At 33.8% G+C, this 18,258-nt stretch overlaps 1 protein-coding gene across 1 annotated transcript in view; it reads left to right on the forward strand.

Annotated features, from left to right (window-relative positions):
- The window catches only part of LOC149799838 (nondiscriminating glutamyl-tRNA synthetase EARS2, mitochondrial-like), a 51,999-nt gene that overhangs the window by 19,300 nt on the left and 14,441 nt on the right, over positions 1-18,258 (forward strand). The window contains exons 5-11 of the mRNA XM_089959247.1: positions 4,633-4,803; positions 6,129-6,215; positions 6,876-6,968; positions 11,179-11,273; positions 13,610-13,664; positions 16,227-16,334; positions 17,713-17,867. Coding sequence (XP_089815373.1) covers positions 4,633-4,803; positions 6,129-6,215; positions 6,876-6,968; positions 11,179-11,273; positions 13,610-13,664; positions 16,227-16,334; positions 17,713-17,867 — 764 coding nt within the window. The remainder of the gene's footprint in view (positions 1-4,632; positions 4,804-6,128; positions 6,216-6,875; positions 6,969-11,178; positions 11,274-13,609; positions 13,665-16,226; positions 16,335-17,712; positions 17,868-18,258) is intronic.

An 18,258-nucleotide genomic window follows, 5' to 3' on the forward strand; every position in this document is an offset into this window, starting at 1 on the left:
TGTTTTCATAGTGGGAATAATGAGTATACGATTGTCAGAAGAGGAGCATAAGTATCTTGCTGGTGTGTACACATGGGTGAGGTCATATAGGTATGTTGGACTAGAATCCGACAGTGAAACATAGCACAGAGAACAAATTTTGTGTTTGATTCTGGATCGAATGGATAGCCAGTGTAGGGTACAGAGCAGCAGGGAGGTGTGCTCTGTATTGTGGTACTCTAAGTATGATCTGAGCAGCTGTGTTTTGAAGTTTCTGGAGTAGATATTGAGATGAACCAGACAGAATTGAGTTACAATAATCCAGTCTTGAAAGTAGTAATGAACACACAAGTGTTTTAGTGGCATCAACTGAAAGATATTTGCGAATTGAGCTGATGCGTCTCAGCTCAAGATATGCAGCCCTTGCATATGTTCATGACATGTTAGTACATTGTGAGAGTACTGTCCAGAGTAACACCTAGGTTTCGTACTGATTGTGTGAATTTAATGTTGGCGTTGCTGTATTTATTGTTTGAGGTAAAGGATGTGAATGAGAAAGTCTTTGTGTTGTGATCAGAATGGCCTCAGTTTTATCATCATTCATCTGCAGCTTGTTACATGTCATCCATGATTTCACATCAGAAATGTGCCTATCTACACCTTGGATGGTAGCATCAACTTCAGTTGGGTGGCTAGATTTGTATATTTGGGTGTCATCAGCGTACAGTTGGTGAGACACTGGATGATGATCTATGAAACTTGAGAGCCACTGCGTACAGAATGAAGAGAACAGGTCCAGGAACAGACCCCTGTGGAACACCACAACATAGATCAACTGGGCTGGAGTGTATTCCATTTGCAGATACAATTTGTGTCCTGTTGACCAAGTAGGGCTTTAACCACAGTAAGGCTGTATCATGAATGCCAAGTACATGCTGGAGATGGTGAAGTAATATATCATGGTCTATTGTGTCAAATGTTGCTGACAAATCAAGGAGGGTGAGGACTGTAATCTTTCTGCTATCCAAAGCAGAGAGAATTTCATTAACTACTTTTAGAAGAATAGTTTCAGTACTGTGGCAAGGGCGATATGCAGATTGTACATTGTTTCCAATATTTATTAATATGATCAGCACAATTTACCATAATGTCTGTAAGTCTTTGGACACTATAAGTCTTGGGACACTCTAAATTATTTTAAAAAGTAATTTTTATGAGCTATAAATGTTATGACTCTAAATTGATTTTTTCATGTACTATAAGTCGTGCGACACCTTCAACATTTTTCTTTGAATCGATCAGTGTATTTTCTCGATCATAATATATTTTTAAAAAGTGACTGTGGTTGTTAAGGGTCTATTAGGAATTAAATCATGGAAAATTACCTTTCAATAAATATATTTAATTTTTCTCAGTTTATTTTTCTACCTAATTCAAATATGTATAATTTGATCACTGACAAGAGCTGTTCATTAGTGGGGTTGCTGTAAGCATTTACAAAAGTCACCTGTCTCTCTTTACTTCAGTTCATTATTCTTTGTTTAAGAATTATTGCATTAGGATATTGTATTAAAGTACCAGTATTTATGTTTTTATTTTGCCTTGAAAATGTAAATACCTAGCTCATTAAAACTGTTCCTGGTATGACAAGAATGAACAACAATAGCATTGGTTCAGCATTTGGTCAGCACCCTTACATCATGGCATCACTGCATATATATTGAGGATTTTGTCTTGCACTGAATGAAGTACATCCCTTGGAGCTGAATTATGGACACATTTGCACTAAACTTAAATAATACTTCCAAAATAAAATAACAAGTTTCAGAAATAATGCTTTTAAAATAAATGTAATACCTTAAACACTCGGATGTAGTTTGCTTTGATGTTAGCGACCATAAATAAGTACCTGTTTACTCGGTAATAGTAACTGTGCTCCTTAACCTTAATTGACTGGCAATGATATTGATGTCAATGGTTAGTCAGTCCAATATAATATTTGGGGGACAAATAATTTAGTACTGCTCTTATGCAGGGCATCTCATCCTTCTCAAACCATTTTAGATTTTACAACACTTATTTCATGTGGAGTAATGCTGTACAAAAGGTAACTGGCATTGTTGTCAGACAAAAATCTCCCTCTTCCCAAGCCAGTTTCATGGTTCAAACAATTACCAATTAGAAACAAAAGGAAATGCCAAGACAACAAGCTATCCAAAAGGTGGAATGAATACTGTGTTGAAAGTTACAAGTTTGTTTTACAGTAAGCTGAAACACAAAACTAAAACATATCAGTTATGTGAATATGCTATATACTGTTTATGCAACTTGTATAATTAAATCTGTCTTTCATTTTATATAATTTACATCGCGTTGTTAGATCACTTATATCTCTGAAAAACGGTAACTCGCGAGTGTGTGGGTCAAAATAAATAAAATAACAATTCTGTATTTTTAAGATATTATGTGGAGAATGAGATTTGGTAAAAACGATGATTAAAGCAAAAATCTGCGTATAGTATTTTTGGAATAAACAAGGATATACAATTTGCACTGTAAGTACTGGTCTGTACACTGTATTATAGTGCCAGTCACCAGGTAAACTCTAAGCACCCCATGAATAATTGAAATTTTTAGTTAAATTTATTTTAATTCGTGTTGGAAAAAATGGAAAATATACATATGCCGAATAATAACATAAAAACAATCATAGTTTATAACAGTTTCTTGACGTAGTAAATGAACAAGAGCTGGTCACTGGTGTGTGCAGTATGGCAGTCATGCCAATTTTTTCTTTTTACATCTATAAGTGTTGGGACATTGAAAATGCTGTAATTTTTAAATGCACATATAAATCTTAGGAAAATAACAATTACTTTTTCATGCCCCAAGATTTACAGTCATATTGGTACATTTCATACACAGAAGGTTTCAACAAATAAAAAAATTTGAAAGAAAAAGGTCAGTGTGCAGTTCATGATTTTTTCATTTGATTTGAATATGAGGTCATGGATAATTTTCCAAAAGTCTAGACAAAAAATTGTTAATGCAAATAGCCAGATAATATTTTTTTTTACTTCTTCTCATTAGATAAAAAAAGACAATATCCATTGACATACTATAAATTACTGGAATGTGCCTGCTAAAGATACCCATTGGAACAAACTTAACAAAAAGTTTTAATAAAAAATTCATTAAATATTTTGCACTAAATTATAGAATTAAGTTTCCTATAGTAAATATACTTTGAAATTATGTCTTTCAGTTTCTTCTTATTTTCCTAAATAATTTTATTTAGGATTCAATCAACTTCTACGAACTTTAATTGCTTAAAATGCTTTGTTAATACATCTTCAGTTCTTTTAAAATAGCAAATTTTCTAAACATATAATTTAGTTAAGGAGTTAGGAAAATGGTGGTGGTGGTGGAAGGAAGTGACATTGGGATTTGAACACGTACAAGTATATGAAATGTACTAACACTGCTGGTTGTTCCACTGAACCTGCATTATTGCAAATATTTTATTGTATTACATATACTCTTCAGGTTCTTTCCAAAGGGCATAAAAAGTATAAATGATAACAAATATCTGAAATAATTCTTAGATTCAATGTTTTTAAATTTACTAAGGACATATATGACACAATAGCATATACTTTATAAAGTTTGGATTCATTCGAAGATCAGGAAAGAATAATCAGATTGGTGAGTTGCGATAAATAGATGAATAATTATACAATTATTCATTTTGTGATTGCTTTGAAATATTTAATATTAGGAATTAACTTACCCTAAATACATTATCATCTCCAAAATCCATGAAAAATTTGCTAATAGTTTCTCAATTTCAGGAGCGGTCACACTTGAAAATTGCAGATCACACTTTGAGTGGGGTTTTCCAACATTTCTCACTCAGTGTCATAAGGCTGGTTCTTCTTATTTTCCTCATTAATCCTAATTTTATTTAGGATTCAATTGACTTCCCAAACTTTCATTGCATTGAAAGCTTTATCACAATAAGGAAGATAAACATATTAATTTTATCATATTCTATTCTTTTAAAATTACAGATTTTATAAACATAAAAAACTCAAAGGTTAAAAACTTCATTTCAGCAGCTATTGTCCTTAATAGTCTGTGCAGTCAGCAGCAGTGCCTGCAACTGATGTGAATGTAGAACTTAACCAGACAGACTGGTTGACAGACTGACAATGTAGATCTTAACCAGACAGACTGGTTGACAGACTGACAATGTAGAACTTAACCAGACAGACTGGTTGACAGACTGACAATATAGAACTTAACCAGACAGACTGGTTGACAGACTGATGATGTAGAATTTAACCAGACTATTTGACAGACTCAAAATGTAGAAGTTAACCAGACAGACTGGTTGACAGACTGACGATGTAGAACTTAACCAGACAGACAAGTTGATGGACTGAAAATGTAGAACTTAACCAGACAAACAGGTTGACAGACCAATGATGTAGAACTTAACCAGACAGATGGGTTGACAGACTGACAATGTAGAACTTAACCAGACAGATGGGTTGACAGACTGACAAGGCTATCACTATATGTACTACCATTCTTGTGATGAGACATAAAAAAAATACAAGAACAATAATTTATTTATTTGGTTAATTTTAGAATGGATTGGCATATCGGTGTTTTTGCACTCCCCATAGATTGGAACTTCTGAGAAAGGAGGCAATGAGGCGACGGGAAAATCCAGGATATGATAACCGCTGCCGCCACCTTTCAAGTGATCAGATAGAGGAGAAATTAACACAGAACACTCCGTATGTAATCAGATTCAAGGTAAGTGATAAAATGTATGGGTCCTTTCTCCAGTAATAATGATTAATTATTTTTAACCGTTATATAATGGAACAGTTTTTAATCATGAAAGGCTGAAGCCACACAATTAAAACCAGATGATGGCAGCTTGTCTCCTTTTGACACAGTTCACTGTTGAGTTAATATTACTTTACACTGTCTGTTTTTCTGTTTTACTTCAGTTGTTTCAATAAATATAGATAGAAAGGTGCAACTTGGGAAATGTTGAGGTGATTCACATGTGCTTTGTAATATGATTGGTCAGTGTTAGACATGATCATAGATAAGAAGTTAATTATTGAGAGTAGTTGATATGTTGGTTAGCATACAATGCCAAACACAACATTACTGAGTAACAAACAGTAGGATTTTCACATCTCATTTTATTGGCATGATAACAAGCAAGTACAGAGGTTTATACACCTACATTTTGGGTCTATACACCCACTTCTTGGGTCTATACACCCACTTTTTGGGTCTATACACCCACTTTTTGGGTCTATACACCCACATTTTGGGTCTATACACCCACATTTTGGGTACCACTTGAATGTGAATCTTGGCCTTTATGCATCCTTTATAGACTGATTTCTATGCAGGTTCAGAAAATTAGTAATTTTGTCAAAATTGACTGTGGTTTTTATTAGTTTTATACGCCCACCATATAGCAGAGCATTTTATGTCATGATGTCCTTCTGTCAGTTACCAGTTTAGTTTCAGAACAATAACTCAAGTTCTCAACCATCTACAGTTATAAAAGATTGTGGATTACTTTCACAAGAAACAACCATATTGAATTCAGTGGAAAATGGTAAATGGTTATGGTCACTTTGACTGAATGAACAATGATGGTTTCTGCACAGCAACATCTGTTCTCCAGCTTGTAAACCATCTTTGTGGATGGGTTGCGCTTAGACAGACTTTGAGATTTCCTGCACTTGGGTTATAGAAAAGGTCTTTTGATCTTGGGGTCAAAAGGTCAAAGTCACTGGGTGATTGAAGAAAAATTATTTCCACATAATAACATTAGTTCTAAATTATGAACCTGGATCAAATGTTATGGGTGACTTGCACTTAGGGTATCGAAGAAGCCTATCACTTTGGAGGACTGCAGTCAAAGTCATTGTGAGTGAAAGAAGAATAAAGGTTTCTGTTATTGAGTGCGATGGTACTGTACATGTATTTATGCAACAAGTAGAATCTCAGATGTACGTCTTTCATACATCAGACTTATGAAACTTATTTAACAAAATTCATATATCTAATGAGAACTAAACTAAGGTCTTCTATTTATTCCATATATTTAGGTGGACTCTGCAGTAAAGGAACCTTTAGAAGATCTTGTATTTGGTAGTCTTACGTTTGACCCTTCTGAGGCAGAGAGAGGAGATTTTGTAAGTATTGTACAACTAGGATTACCTAGAACCTGATTCAGTTTAGACTTCTTTATACTAATTATCCACAAGCCATACTGTCATAAGTAGGCTTTCAAATTCATGGGCATTAATGTTGCAAATAAAAACATTATTGACTGGCCATAAGACCAAGTCAACTTATGGTATGGCCTTGCATCCATCATGTGCCATACGTAGTACATTGTCTGTGTGACAATAATTGCTTGTTAAAAATCTGGATGCCGTATTTCTAATACAATTTTGATAAAACTTGAAATATAGATTTAGATTATAAAGATTTTGGACAAATGTCATAAATAGCGAGTTTGCTTACCACTCTGATATTGTGCATAAACATGGAATATAAGCTTACATCAGAATCTTAAATTGGGTTAGATAATGAGCAAGGTTCATATTAATGAGGTGATCTTGCTTTTTATTGTCATTCTCAAGTCCATATTTCTCATCTGAGGTCTATCCATCTTTGAATATAGTCCCATATCACCAGGGTTAGGTATTGCCACTGATTTAGTTGACTGAATGATTGTTGGCAGAAGGTTCCTTATTATAGGGCTATTATATCGGTAGGAATACTTAAATTGGTGTGTTAGGTATTTTAGATTTCCTTGTCTGTCTGTCTGATCTAAATTCTTGTTTCAGGTGCTGGTAAAGTCAGACAAATATCCAACCTATCATTTTGCAAATGTTGTGGATGACCATTACATGAAGATAACCCATGTGTTGAGGGGAATTGTGAGTAAACTGAGCAATGTCATCTAAAATAGTCTTCTCTCTATTATCTGAGAGTGATTATCACATTTAACTTTAATGGATAAAGTTTTCTGTCAGATTTAACAAATCTTGTGGGCTTAATGCTTCTTCAGCACATGATGGACCATACATGGTAGCTAGTATATCTAGTGGAGGAAGAATTTGGGAAACACCAGCAACCCATGGGAAGCTACTGGCAAGATTTCTCACATACCCACATTGGCCAAGCCTGAGACTTGAATCCTCTTGGACAGACGTGAGATGTCAGTGAACTGTAAAGCTAGTGCCTTCAGAACTTGTTCTGTACATTCACTTTGAGCTGTGTGGAATATTAGAAAAAAAACTAAATTGTTAAATTAGTGATTAGTTACCTGTAAAACCCCTTGACCACAACCCTGAATATGTGCGATCAAATAACTGTAAAAACAACTGGCATCACCCTTGACACATGTGATTACTGTTAAACCCTGGACCCCTTGACTTCTGTTCTGGACATCCAATTAGATAACTGTAAAAACCTATGACCATTGCCTTAAACACTGTTTTGATAACTATAAATTCCTTTATAACTGCCGTGGATTGATGTAATTAGATAACTGTAAAACCCTTCCATTGCCCAGGATAGATGTGAGAAGATAACTGTAAACCCCATCCACTGTAAGGTTAGATGTGAGTAGATAACCATAAACCCCTTCACCATTGCCCAGAATAGAAGTGAGTAGATAATTGTACGCCACTTCCATTGCCAGGTTACATGTGAGTAGATAAAAGTAAACCCCTTCCACTGCCTGGTTACATTTGAGTAGATAACTGTAAAACCCTTCCATTGCCCAGGATAGATGTGAGAAGATAACTGTAAACCCCATCCACTGTAAGGTTAGATGTGAGTAGATAACCGTAAACCCCTTCACCATTGCCCATGATAGAAGTGAGTAGATAATTGTACGCCACTTCCATTGCCAGGTTACATGTGAGTAGATAAAAGTAAACCCCTTCCACTGCCTGGTTACATTTGAGTAGATAACTGTAAACCCCTTTCACTACCAGGTTACATTTGAGTAGATAACTGTAAACCTCTTCACCACTGCCAGGTTACATTTGAGGAGATAACTGTAAACCCCTTCACCACTGCCCAGGACATATGAGGTTACAATGGATAAAAAGGTAGTAAATAATAACATGAAATTATTAAATGTGTCATGCATATATTTCAATATTCTTTAGCAAAAGGAAGCTGTCTGAATTGCGGCATTCAGCTTTTAATCAGACTTGACGTTTTAAGTAATAAATGAACTTTTTCACAATATTTTGGTGGAGGAAGAACCCAGGAGAATCCTGGGAAGAACCTCCACCCACTGAAAGCTACTGGCATGCTTTCTCACATACACATGTTGGCCAAACCTGAAAATGGAACCCATATGGATGGAAGTGAAAAGTGATCTGTAAAGGTGAGCTCCTTAGACTGATGAGGCCCCTATTTCATCCTGTAAATGCAATGATGGGTTAAATGGAGTTTTGATAATTTTAGATAGACTGTAATTGTCTACAGATCTAGATATTACCATATTTCTTCATCACAACTCTCTTATCACTTCCATATGTACATTGTCATTTACAACAATTCTTTATCACAGTCACTGCTGGGCTTTCCCTTGGGTGTGGCCATGGTGTTGGGAATCAAGACGTAGGAAAATTTGGTTTAAAGTTTTAGGCTTTTCTTTAACATTTCTTGTCAAGTGTAAGACAGATATTTCTTTATGTGATCTCAGCTATTAAGGAACTTAATGTTGTTCCACCAAAGAAATTTTTTTTTAATTTTAGAAATAATTCAATTTAGATAACAAGTTTTGACTGTATATTTTAAGGATTGTTATACATTTTACTCCTTTTGTGTGCATTTTTATGAATTTTCACATCTTTACATTTTATCTTCTATCTTGCATATATGCTTATGTTATATGAAGGGGTTTATCTTTCTAAATTTTTTTATGATTCTTTAACTTTACTTTTTTAGAACTTCAGTTTTATAGGACTTCATATAGCCATTATTGTGATGATGTGCCATTAAACCCTATAACACACTTATTTTAGAATAGGAAGTCATATAGGACAGTTGTGGTATGGCTTTTGAAATTTTACAATAATGTCACCAATTTCTTGAAGTACTACAAAGCTACCACCTCCTGTATAGCTAAGTGGATACATTGTCAGTTTATTCTTCAGCTAACTGACTTGTCTGGTTATAGCATAATACATTACATAACATGGTAGCACTTTGTGGACTCAGCCATGGTGTTATAGGTCAGTTTTACTGTAATATTGAGAGCTGCATTAGCTGAGTGGTCAACATGCCAAACTCACAACAAATGGGATACAGGTACAAATCCTGCAGAGACCAGCTTTAGTTAGCCTGTTTAGATTAAAGAGTCTTTTGTGTATCTGTTTTCGGTAGTTTTTTTATTACATCTCCATCAGTAAAAACTTGTTAATATCCTGCAAAGTGCAAAAAAATTATTGAATTATTTGCACTGTTTCCTTTCTTTTGTTTTACCTTAGTGATGCGTGATTCAGCTTTGTGCTATCATGGAGATGAGGAATGTATGCAAAGAATTTTTTATTTTTGCAGTGATTGTTTTTTCTATTACATGTTTTTTGTTTTGTTTCATTCATATTTCTTCCATTTCCTTCTAAATGCAAAATACGCATTTAGAAGGTCTGTAGCCCATCAAAGTTGTATACCTTGTATTTAACACAAATCTTGATATATTTTTTCTTTGTTCCTTTTGAATTATTAAGTTGTGGTAGCGGTTCATAATTATTTAGGAGAGCTTGTTAACAAAAATTAGCTTTGCTTTGATGTTTTCTTGATGTCCTCATCATATTTTATTCAATTCTATATGTTCTTCATGTCTGTCCATCTTGTCTTGCAGAGATGACAACCATTCTGGTTATTGCAGAATTATTATGAATACTTGCTGAAAATTCTGCAGTTAGAATTACATGGATAAAATTCAGAGCAAACAAAATTTTAAATGGGAGTTTTCTATATTGACATAGGTATGAGCAAAAGTACTTCAGCACCAGTATGATAGAATGTACTTGCTTATAAGTTCAGTCCAGCTGCAGACTGCACAGACCCAGATCTGCCATTTCATAATGAGCCAGCAGATCTGGGTTTGCAGTTTGTTAGGAGTAATCAAATGAGCAAACAACACAGACCCTGATCTGCAGGTGCATTATGCTACAGCTGATCAGTGTCTATTGTTTGCATTTTGACTTGACTTATAAGCAAGTATATATGGTATAATGAATGTAGTGTCTCTATGTAAAGTGAACCAATAGGTACATAAAAAGATTCCAGCTGGTAGCACTGTAATTAGGTGAAAATGGTGGCAGAGATGAATAGAAAAAAGGCAGTAATTCATGATATTAATGGGTATTGTTTTGGCCAAAGATCTTGAAGAAATTCACTTTTTGGAATTGGATGAATTGAGTGACCAGTGTATTACCATTGTACTTGTATTGTTTCCAGCTGTGTACAGGTGTAAAAGGCTGCCTAGATGATGCATAATTGATGCTAGAATTCTAGTGGTTGGCATTTCTGCAGTCCTGTCATATCTGTTTAAATGCAAGGAATTTTATTTTAGTAAGTAAATTTTGAAAGACATCAGACTTAAAACAAATTTTATATGAGACTCGGCTTTAATTTAGAAGAGTTAAAAAATTCAGTACTTTTGACAAAATTTGACATTTATTGTCCATGTTCAATATAGTGTTTTTTTCCTTTATATCTTGAACCAAGCTTTCTTTGCTTGCATGATTTGACATGGGTGCCTGTGTCCTATGCGTACCTTTCTAGTTTACATACAAAAAGACATTTGGAAATTGCTTAATTAATGAAGAGCCTCTTTATAGAGCAAATCAGGGGTAACAATTCCAATTTGAACCACTAGCCTGACTGTAATGATGCAGGGGAGAAAGGCTCTTGGAATTAAAATTTTGTTGTTTTTTCTTTTTCTTTTTAAGAACTGGGCTACTGATATTAAATTTACTTGCCTAACAATGACTTTTTAGTTGTCTAGACTACTGATATTAAATTTACTTGCCTAACAATGACTTTTTAGTTGTCTGGGCTGGTCAGGCAATGGAATGATCATCCTCTGGAAATTCTTTTCTGTTTCTTTTATGTCAGGAGTGGCAGTCATCAACAGCAAAACATCTACAAATATACAGAGCATTTGGTTGGACACCTCCTAAATTTGCACACCTGCCTCTTATAATGAACAGGTACTTTTTCATGTCCTAATAAAGAGCTTTGAATAATTTTATTTAAGTTTTCAGAAATGTTTAGTTAATTTTTTGTGTACAAATAATCAAGGGTAAAATATATATATTTTTGGCTAATTCTTTTGTGCTAAAATGTGTAAAGTTTATTACAAAAAAAATCTGTGTGCACAAATAAAAATATAAGAAAATAATTATGATTTTTATAGAACAATTAGTATAGGATATGACAAATTACAGACAGGCTGGTACTTACAATTATTTTTTACTTGGAGGGATTTGCTGTATTCTGTCTCAGTTACTAACAGTACATTTTTTTAGCTCGAATGGCATTGATAAAGCAAGTGTTTCCATTGGAAGGGACATAACTCAGATTTTAATCTTAAGAGGTAAAAATAAAACAGTAGAATTACCTCTCTTCTTAACCCATTACCTCACAGAGCCAAGTTATCCAGTGCAGTGCGCTATAAATAGAACACCTGTTACCTATTCGACTCCATACACATAGGCCTGCCAGTTAACTGTTAAGCAATGTAGTATATGTTACGTTTAACAGCAATTTTAACCATTTTACATTCTTGTTACACATATATTATGTGTGGAAAAATTTAAGGTCCGATTGCTACAGCTGTGTAATTATTTTTCATGGAAGAATTTTTTATGTGCTTTAAAATCTTGAGAGAATTCATTCACTGTCAATTCAATGAAGCCACGTGACCAACCATGGCAGCCATTTCTCATACTCGAAATTTACAAGTTTTTTGTCCGCATCTATATCACTAAGTCAGCTGAATTTGATAATTTATAAAAACTAATTGCTGCCTACATCAATATCAGAGCCTTTACCTAAGTTATTGAAGCTTTCATAGTTGTGATTGTAATCATGAAAACTTTGTAAGTACTGAAAGAAAACTTAACAAATAATTTAATTATCTAATCTAAAAAATGGAAATTTAAGAGGAACGTACAGTATTGTGAACTAAATCCAAACTAATCCCAAGTTCAAAAGAACAGAGTGTTCCAAATGAGTTGCAGGTTTTTTATGTGCTGAAATGCAAACAGTCTTGACGTATCACAGTGGCATTGTCCAAAGCGTCTTTGAATGAATTCACAATAGTCCCAAAACGTTGATTTTCTCCAGACCAGCATATGAGCATTTTAAGTGAACAGTTGCTCTTAAAACTAAATCCAAACACAATAGTAAATACATCTAGAGGCTGATATTAAAACAATAAACAGGGATTTTGATTTAGAATTAGCAGTCACTTCATACACTTATATACATCTCAATGGCTCTATTTCACAGTGCATTTCTATGTGACAAATTTTACAACTTGTCTCCCCATGACACATTTGCAATGCATTCTCATGTGACTTCTATCACAACACTCACCCACCAGACTTAATCTTTCAATCACATTATCTGTACAAACTGTACACATGTCCATTATATAGAACATGGCCCAAATAAACAACCCATTTATAGCTCAGTATCTTAAAACAGAATCAACACCATGGACAACAAAAATGTGCTGTGTAATATATTGTTTATAGATGATCACTACAATCTACAGTCATGAACCAAAAGTTCAAAACACAAACATATAGATATACATAACAATACTAATGAGGTCAAATCTATAATTTTATCAAAATCCGTGTTGTAAATAATGAATCTATATGCAGTTGCCCTGAAGTATTAGCAACAGAAGCAGCAGGCTGATCAGTGTATTTTTTGCCAAGTTTACAGAATTTTGATAGCTTGTTTTTGTAAACCAGTTCAATAATTTCTTACCTTATTATTTGAAATGCTTATTTAAGTTTGACAGAAATGGCCAGTATATTTTATATCCTGTCTCAGTCACATTTTTAGAATGTGAGGCAGGGATTTATACACACACTTTGGCATGCATTTCAAGCAAAACAAAGCAAAATGCACAAACTGAAATGTAGGAAAGACCTTCATCATGTAAATTGATAGACATGTTGAAATATAGAAGTCCTTTGTAAAGATAAATTTACATACAAAAGAAGTTTTGCCAAATATTTTTTTTTAGTAAAACTCCCATGTATTGTCCCAATTAAGCACTGTCTAATCACTTGATTACAGTGAATGGTAATTTAAAAAAATATTTAAACTCAATGTTAATTTTTTTTTGGTACTTTCTTGACAGTTATAAGGCTAGCTTAAGAAAAAGGGAGTCTCATATTATTCTTTAAGTTAGGATTAAACTGTTTAGAAATCTTTTTAATTTAGGAAAAGATAAAAGTCCCACTGGAGACTAATATTGTTATTCATTTTGTGCAGTAACTTACAAGATCTTTATCTCTGTTTTAAGTGATGGGACAAAATTATCCAAAAGGCAAGGAGATAGCCATGTTGAATATTACAAAGTGAGTATTGAGTTGGATAAAGGATTAATTTATATAAAGTAAATGCTGTCATGTAATAAGTGTGAAAGTACATATTGAACAAGTGCTCACAAAGAATAAGAAAAATGACAAAGTTTTGTTTATTTGTGTCAGAAAATAGTGTAATGAAGACTGTTTGACACATCTTGTTGTGTTTTTTAGTTGTTGATGGTTACCTTGAACAGACCTATTTTTGGAACACATGAATAAAGAACTGAGTTATGTCTATAAAAAAAAATTGTTTGAAAATGAACATCTTAAGACACCTGTATTTTCCAGTTTTCTTCTCTGCTAAATTTTGTCAATTATAATTTATGGCAATGTCTGTTTATTTGTATGCTCATCTGTTCTACGTGTACAATTTGAGCACTAAAAATTTATTTTTTCTTTTCACTTCTTTAAGAAGATAACCCAGTAGCAATGCTTCCTGAATCATTAAGTAAATGTGGGGCTGAAAAATATACATTGATCTTGGATAAAGTTACCTTGTAGTGAGATATTTTTTGTAAAACTTGGCACTCTAACAAAAAATACAGGTTTACAATATTGGCTAATTATATATTAGTGATTGCATACTTTGAGAGGTTATAATATATAAAGTACATTTTGTTATCTCACTCTTAGCTTGCTAAACTTCTAAGATATCTCCATCACTAAAATAACCTGGTATGGTGATTTTCAGTATTTTTCATGAAGAGTCAGTGACGATAGAGCTATTTTCAGCTTCCTTAAGAAAAGACATTAGGCCATTTCAGCTATTTGACAGAGGGCATCATGGCATTAAGACCTTTTACTTTTATACAAATGATGCTGCTGCTATAAGATATGGCCCATTAAAAAAAAAATAAACAAAAATGTAAATATCTTTTTCACTGAAACAGTTCACAGAATTTGATCAAACTTAGAATTCAAAGCATCCTGGCATTTGGGTGTTTCAGATTTATACAGTGATGCAAATTCATCTTCAGATATGGCCACCATTAACTAAAGAGAGAAAAACTTTTAAAGAATGTCTCAAAAACACTCAACGTTTGACCAATTTAGATGAGAGCATCCTGGCATGAAGACCAAATTTGTATAAATATTGCGTCTTTCGTCAAATGTGGCCACCATTGCTAGAATAAAAAACCTGAAATTACTTGCTAGGATGAAATTGAACCAAATTATAGTAACTTGAAATAAGTTATCCTGGCAAGATGGCCTTTCAGGTTTGTAAAAATGATGCTTATCTGTTATCAGATATGGTTGCTATTATTAAAAAGTATCAAATCTTTTAGACAGTGTATTCTCCAAAAGCACTCAGCAGAATTTGACCAATTTAACAGACAGCACATTGCAGCATGTTGGTACAAATGATGCCGATTTATCATCAGATATGACCACTGTTGCTGAAATACTTCTTTTTAAAAACCACTGAACAGAATTTAACAAAATTTAACAATGTAGACATTTCAGGTTGATAAAAATGATGTTGATACATTATCGGATTGGGTGCTGTTATTTAAAAGAAAGTAATACACGTTAAATGACTGATTCTCAAAAACTGCTGACCAAAACTCAACAGCATGCTGCTATGAAGGCAATTTAAATTTGTACAAATTACACCAATCTGCCACCCCATTACTACAAAAAAGAAAAGTTTTAAATGACTTCTGACAAACCTCGAAACAGAAGTTTAAACAAATGGCAGAAGCATTCTTGCATAAAGGTGTTTCAGTTTTATATAAATTATGCTGATATTGTTAATGAATGTCGCAAAAAGTAAAGAAGCATTCCAACAGTTTTCTCAATTTCCACTAACAAGGCTTTGGCCAGATTGCATTTGGAGAAGGCCTTATGAAGCTGGTGCAAAAGAAGTTGATCTGAATTTGAGTTTGGCTACATTACTAAATTTGTTTTTAAAATGTAAGATGACTTCTCAAACACAGTCTGACTTATTTTAATTGAAAGCATCTCGTTATAAAGGCATATATAAATTTTTACAGCATTCATGCTGGTCTATGTAACCGTTGTTACAAAAGCCATTAAAAACATTTTCTTCAATAACTGGTAAAGATAAGCAAACCAAAATTGGACAGAAAGCATCCTAGCATGAGGTCTTTAAGGTTTGCACAAATGATACCAGTCTGCTGTCCACTATGGCTGCCATTACAAAAAAAATACAGAAACTTTTAAAAGGCAGAAAGCATCATATTCACCTATATTTCCCAGCTGCCCTTGCAGTATAGGTTTAATCAGCTATGAATTATTCGACATGGACCTATTATAATTTCTTGCATATCACCTACTGTACAACAGTTTGTGTAGTATTCACTGTAAATTCTGTCAATGTTTTGTCTTCTATACTTATGCAGGGTAAAAACTATGGATAAAATTAATAACAGCAGATAATTCTTAAGTATCATTAACCCTGCATTGAATTATGTGTGGCTGATTTACATAAAATGTTATAAAAAATTCTGTTTTGCCCAGAAGAGAGTCAGTCCTGTCAAGGGACTCTTGTTTATCTACTTAAATTAATCAAACTTCTATTTTTCCATGCAGGAACTGGGATATTATCCAGAAGCAGTGCTTAACTACATCACTCAGATGGGAGGTGGATTTACTGTGGAGAGTACAGAGGGTCTTACGCTTAAGGAGATGATTCCAAAGGTTTTTGTCTCATTTTATAAACAGCAAGACATGTCACTCTTTGTAGCAGCATTGATGTCAGTTATGTTGAGATTTTGTGTTCTAGTCTTTCACATCAGCTGCTTTCCACTGGTGTAAAACTGATACTGTATGTACTCATTTATGAGTAGAGTCTAACTGCAAGCACCATAGAGCCTGATCTGCTACTGAATAATGTGCAAGAAAATTCAGGTCTGTTTTTTGTTTTGCTTTTACTCATGAAAAACTGCATAGACCCAGATCTGCCATTACATTATGCAGTGGCATATGTGGGTCTGTTCAAGTAGCATGTGGACTCTACTTAAAAGAAAGTATATATGGTATAAGTTAAAAGGTTGTTCCCAGATATGCAAGGATTTCTTCTCCCTGCACTGTAAAATACTGGTCATAGCTGGATCTTAACATCATGTTCCGTGTTACGATTTAGCTTTTTCCTGCTTCCAGCTCTTGACTTACAAACTTTTCTATAAATGGCTTTTGATTCATAGATAAAGCAACATGTTTCTTAAGAATATCTAAATGCAGTAAATTTTTTAGACTAATTAAAATATCAGAAAATGATACAATCTATGAACTTTCACAGCTTTTTTCATCTTTAAGAAAATCTCGCATTTACTATACTCCTGGGTTTGTTATAAATGAGGTCCATTGTATTAAGTGTTTTGATTATTTCAAAATACCATGTATTAGTTTCATTTGATTTGGTTTTATGGCACATCAGCTCAAGTAAGCTATTTAGTAATTCAAGTATAGTGCCTGCCTCATAGATGCAAGATAGTAGCCATCCTTGGTTTTGGCATGCCAGCCATTGGCCCACAGTGACTCCTATGTCAATTAGTTGCCTTTTGCAACATACAGAAGGGTGCATTCAGGCCATGCAAGATTCCCAAGCCTGCATGGGATGCCATATATGATGAAAATTAAATGAATGGATTGGTGTGTGGGTGGAGAGATAGTTTTTCCCCACTACATTGCTTTTCAAGGGAATCTTTATAATAGTGTGCCATGATTTAGGTTGAGTTTACATTATACTAGCATACTTTATGTGAATAAATATAAACTGACCAGTATGTTGGGATGTATAACTATACTTGTTTTATATCAGGGACTGTGTTATACTGAGGTGCTTATAGTGAGGGACCACTGTATTGTGTTATACTGAGGTGCTTATAGTGAGGGACCAATGTATTGTGTTATACTGAGGTGCTTGTAGTGAGGGACCACTGTATTGTGCACAAAAGACACAGTTTCATTATATTTACACAATGGAGTCTCTTGAAGTGTTCAAAAACTGAACAGTGTTTAGTTGGGATTCGCTATTCATCTTTGGTTCAGTAATGTTTATAACTTTTCTTGACAGTTTCGGATGGAGCGGATAAATAGGAACAATGGTAGGATGGATATAAAGAGGCTTGATGTTATGAATCAGATACATCTACAGAGTCGATGGAGGACGGGCCCTCAGGATTTAATTAACAAGCTGAAAGAACTTGTGAAAGAAAAGTACAATGATCGGTAAAACTAATTTTTTTCATTGTAATTAGATTATGAAATGTAGATGATTTTGGATTATTTTTAAAAAAATCTTGGGTGGGAAGGTGACTTCAGTCAAACTTAGAACAAGAATGTATGATTCATATACAAGAAAATATATGCATTAGTTAGAGTCATATTGTGAGTAGCCAGAGTTAGTTTCATTTGTGTAGATTTCTGACAATTTTATTTCCTGTTTGGTAATATGGGATGATATATCTTTCACTGTGTCCATCTGTCTGTTATTTCTGGAACATAACGCTCAAACTATTCAAGTCAGTTGCACAGAGGGGCCTGTTGATACTATGTATTTTTATGTTACCATAGAAACAGAGTATAGCATAAGTTGTATATAAATTTGGTTCTTGGACCA

Source organism: Sinohyriopsis cumingii, chromosome 5, assembly GCF_028554795.1.
Source record: "Sinohyriopsis cumingii isolate HCF-2022 chromosome 5, ASM2855479v2, whole genome shotgun sequence".
Taxonomy (NCBI): domain Eukaryota; kingdom Metazoa; phylum Mollusca; class Bivalvia; order Unionida; family Unionidae; genus Sinohyriopsis; species Sinohyriopsis cumingii.